Below are 5,000 nucleotides of genomic sequence, written 5' to 3'. Positions count from 1 at the left end.
TCACCAATCCGCAGTGGCCCGCATGGTGAGGAAAATGGCCAAATCCCAGACATGACAACAGACATGCCAGAAGCCTTAGTCCTGCAGTGAACTAGAAACTTCTGTACTTTTTGTTGTTGTAATATTGTGGTGGCCGATGTGGTAACGTCCCTGATTGGTGAACGCTAGACTGGGGTTCAAGCCTCGGTCAAAACTCGTTAGTTCCTTTGGTCGCTGCAAGCTCACCATCCTTGTGACGTAAGGATGAGGTATTTGAGGGAGCCTATAGGTCTATTTACTGAGTCATCAGCACCCATTGCCTGACCCTCCTTGGTCCTAGCGTGGGTGGAGAGGGGTCTTGGACGCTGATCATATGTATCAATTAAACAACTCCTGAAGGAGTTGAACGGAGGGATATTTTGAGATCCTTCTCCTGTTCCCCCTCGAAGAAGAAAAGGACTCAAGAAGCTCAAGTAGCTAAGAAACTCCACTTCTTTACTCAAGAGAGAGAGAGAGAGAGAGAGAGAGAGAGAGAGAGAGAGAGAGAGAGAGAGATCCACTCGAAAAGTTTGTAGGTGGCCGGAATGAACTAATTAAATCTTGGGGTCACTTAACTTTTAGATCTCTTCGCTGTCGGAAAATAAAAGTGTGGTTTGTTACTTTGGATTGCAACTTCTGTGAAGTGTTTTTCGGTTTGTTTTTCGTTGTTGCTTTTGTTTATGTTTTTGTTGTGGTGGTGGATTCTCTCTCTTATTATTTAGTTGATCTCTCTCTCTCTCTCTCTCTCTCTCTCTCTCTCTCTCTCTCTCTCTCTCTCTCTCTATACATATATATGTGTATATATATATACATACATACATACATACATATACATACATACACGCACACACATACACACATATATATAATATATATATATATATATGTTGGTTAGTCTCTCTCTCTCTCTCTCTCTCTCTCTCTCTCTCTCTCTCTCTCTCTCTCTCTCTCGACGACAATTCGTATCCATTAAACAAAAAAACCTCGCTGCGTTGGGCAACTATGTAGGTCCATCTAAACGCGGGCTCCTTAATGAATCCTGGAGGTCTGGGAATGCCTCCAACATGAGTCTCATTATGTCTTCCTTAATGCCCGAGGTCTCGGTGAGTCTGTTCGTATTTACTCGACCCAGCCTCCAGCCAGTTGTCTCCTCCACAGAATCATGTACGCTGTTAAAGAAACCGCAATTGTAGTCGGAAATCCTCGGTAAAAATATACTGCTCTCAGCTGTATTTCAGTAAAATACAGGCGACCGTCATTTTTACCCTACTTTGTTGCTATCTTTTACGGGTTGGTGACCGTAATATCATCCCTTTACGTCAATGTATTCTTTTTTAAAATGGTAAATGCTTGGCAACATTTATTCCAGGATTTCTACCGTCTTACGGCAAATTTCTAACAGTGTACTTGGCAATAATTGGAATGAAATATACTAGCTGGCAACGCAATTTGAGTTTCTAAAGAAGTACGATGAATTCTGAAATTTGTACCTACACTTTGCTTACGAGCATGAAACTAACTTTAATCTAATAGAACCTGGTACGTAATTAGCAGCGTGGGTGATTGCAGTATTGGCAGGAACAAGAGTTAGTGGGAAAATCAGCGAAGGGGAAAGCGGTATCACCTGGAGAACTAATGCCAACAACATAGGTCCAGCTGTAAAAGCAGTAATATTAGCAACAATAGCAGTGGCAGCAATAACGCCAGAAACATGGGTCCACCTTTAAGAGCAGCAATACACTGTATTAGCAATAAGAGTAGTATCTGCATCAACACGAAGAACAAAGGTCCAACTATAAAAGCAGAAATGTTAGTAATAGCATCAGTGGTAACAACAACACTAAGAAAAAGGACCAGTTTTAAAAGCGGTAATTCTAGGAATAGCAGTAGTGGCAGCAACAACACCAAGAACAAAGGTCCAGCTGTAAAAGCAGCAATATTAGTAATAGCAGTAGTGGCAGCAACAACACCAAGAACAAAGGTCCAGGTGTAAAAGCAGCAATATTAGTTATAGCATCAATGGCAACAACAACACCAAGAGCAAAGGTCCAGCTGTAAAAGCAGCAATATTAGTAATAGCAGTAGTGGCAGCAACAATAACAGTAATAGCAACTTAGAAGGCTAGAATGTATGTTTAAGGAATCGTGTCTCTTCTCCAGTGAAAGTTGAAGTTTGCCAGAGACCTTGAATTGAAAAGGCAGATAGCATGGCGTGGAGGAGTAGGGATCGCGGGGGGGGGTCCTCGATGTGGTGGAGGAAAGGGGGGGGGGAGGTTGCCGTCGACTTCCTCTATCCCCTTATCTCTCTCTCTCTCTCTCTCTCTCTCTCTCTCTCTCTCTCTCTCTCTCTCTCTCTCTCTCTCTCTCTCTCTCTATATATATATATATATAAATTATATATATAATATATAAATTATATATATAATATATAAATTATATATATAATATATAAATTATATATATATATAATATATATATATATATCATTATTTTTTTCTGACTCATTTTGCTATCATGATTCTCTCTCTCTCTCTCTCTCTCTCTCTCTCTCTCTCTCTCTCTCTCTCTCTCTCTCTCTCTCTCTCTCTCTCTCTCTCTCTCTCTCTAATTGTACAGATTTACTTTTAATTCTGTTGCGTCACTTTCATACCGAACTGAAAGTTCACATTTTGAAATGCATTCACGTTATGCTTTCTCGATCTCCTGCTAATACCTCTTTACACATCATTGCATCATGATGCAAATTTGCAAATATCCAAGTGAGAAAATAATACTGCAGTGTACGAGCCATAAGAATACAGCATGCAAGAAAACTGTGTAATTATTGGGTCCCGTTTTGAAATACAGCACGAACTCTTCGATGTATTGTTGGTTGTACAGTATTGTTGAGGAATATTTGCATGATTCTGAAAGTATTTCTCAGTGTGGGTATTAAGTCCCCGATTCTCAATAACGGACCATTCTGTCATTTGAGGTTAGGAGGTCTGAAGTGATGATTCAAGTTTCAGTTTTTGGTTGAATACTTTCCTATTGTAGGTCTGAAGTAATGATACAAGTTTCAGTATTTGGTTGATTACTTTCCTTTTGTAGGTTTGAAGTAATGATTCAAGTTTCAGTATTTGGTTGAATACTTTCCTTTTGTATGTCTGAAGTAATGATTCAAGTTTCAGTATTTGGTTGATTACTTTCCTTTTGTAGGTTTGAAGTAATGATTCAAGTTTCAGTATTTGGTTGAATACTTTCCTTTTGTATGTCTGAAGTAATGATTCAAGTTTCAGTTTTTGGTTGAGTATTTTCCTGTTGTAGGTCTGGAGTAATGATTCAAGTTTCAGTATTTGGTTGAATACTTCTTGTTGTAGGTCTGAAGTAATAATTCAAGTTTCAGTATTTGGTTGAATACTTCTTGTTGTAGGTCTGAAGTAATAATTCAAGTTTCAGTATTTGGTTGAATACTTCTTGTTGTAGGTCTGAAGTAATAATTCAAGTTTCAGTATTTGGTTGAGTATAATCCTGCCGTAGGTCTGAAGTAATGATACAAGTTTCAGTATTTGGTTGATTACTTTCCTTTTGTAGGTTTGAAGTAATGATTCAAGTTTCAGTATTTGGTTGAATACTTTCCTTTTGTATGTCTGAAGTAATGATTCAAGTTTCAGTTTTTGGTTGAGTATTTTCCTGTTGTAGGTCTGGAGTAATGATTCAAGTTTCAGTATTTGGTTGAATACTTCTTGTTGTAGGTCTGAAGTAATAATTCAAGTTTCAGTATTTGGTTGAATACTTCTTGTTGTAGGTCTGAAGTAATAATTCAAGTTTCAGTATTTGGTTGAATACTTCTTGTTGTAGGTCTGAAGTAATAATTCAAGTTTCAGTATTTGGTTGAGTATAATCCTGCCGTAGGTCTGAAGTAATGATACAAGTTTCAGTATTTGGTTGATTACTTTCCTTTTGTAGGTTTGAAGTAATGATTCAAGTTTCAGTATTTGGTTGAATACTTTCCTTTTGTATGTCTGAAGTAATGATTCAAGTTTCAGTTTTTGGTTGAGTATTTTCCTGTTGTAGGTCTGGAGTAATGATTCAAGTTTCAGTATTTGGTTGAATACTTCTTGTTGTAGGTCTGAAGTAATAATTCAAGTTTCAGTATTTGGTTGAATACTTCTTGTTGTAGGTCTGAAGTAATAATTCAAGTTTCAGTATTTGGTTGAATACTTCTTGTTGTAGGTCTGAAGTAATAATTCAAGTTTCAGTATTTGGTTGAGTATAATCCTGCCGTAGGTCTGATGTAATGATTCAAGTTTCAGTGTCTGGTTGAATACTTTCCTGTTGTAGGTCTGAAGTAATGATTCAAGTTGCAATATTTGGTTGAATACAACTGTTGTAGGTCCGAAGGAATGATTCAAGTTTCAGCATTTGGTTGAATACTTTCCAGTTGTAGGTCTGAATTAATGTTTCAAGTTGCAATATTTGGTTGAATACTTTCCTGTTGTAGGCCTGAAGTAATGATTCAAGTTCAAAAGTTGAAATATTCGGTTGAATACTTTCTCGTTGAAGGTCTGAAATAATGATTCAAGTTTCAGTATTTGGTTGAATACTTTCTCGTTGAAGGTCTGAAGTAATGATCCAAGTTGCAATATTTGGTTGAATACAACTGTTGTAGGTCCGAAGTTTCAGTATTTGGTTGATTACTTTCCCGTTGCAGGTCTGAAGTAATGATTCAAGTTTCAGTATTTGGTTGAATACTTTCCTATTGTAGGTCTGAAGTAATGATTCAAGTTGCAATATTTGGTTGAATACAACTGGTGTAGGTCCGAAGTTTCAGTATTTGGTTGATTACTTTTCCGTTGCAGGTCTGAAGTAATAATTCAAGTTTCAGTATTTGGTTGAATACTTTCCTATTGTAGGTCTGAAGTAATGATTCAAGTTGCAATATTTGGTTGAATACAACTGGTGTAGGTCCGAAGTTTCAGTATTTGGTTGATTACTTTTCCG

The 5,000-nt window shown here is 37.3% G+C and overlaps 1 protein-coding gene across 1 annotated transcript in view; it reads left to right on the top strand.

Annotated features, from left to right (window-relative positions):
• The window catches only part of LOC137629318 (arginine/serine-rich coiled-coil protein 2-like), a 54,020-nt gene extending 52,009 nt beyond the window's left edge, over positions 1 to 2,011 (top strand). Inside the window, exon 4 of the mRNA XM_068360575.1 lies at positions 1,669 to 2,011. Coding sequence (XP_068216676.1) covers positions 1,669 to 2,011 — 343 coding nt within the window. The remainder of the gene's footprint in view (positions 1 to 1,668) is intronic.
• The last annotated feature ends 2,989 nt before the right edge of the window (positions 2,012 to 5,000 follow it).

The sequence above is a fragment of the Palaemon carinicauda genome, chromosome 37, assembly GCF_036898095.1.
Source record: "Palaemon carinicauda isolate YSFRI2023 chromosome 37, ASM3689809v2, whole genome shotgun sequence".
Taxonomy (NCBI): domain Eukaryota; kingdom Metazoa; phylum Arthropoda; class Malacostraca; order Decapoda; family Palaemonidae; genus Palaemon; species Palaemon carinicauda.
The sequence above is the reverse complement of the archived record's forward strand: the minus strand, read 5'-3'. Positions and strand labels throughout refer to the sequence as shown.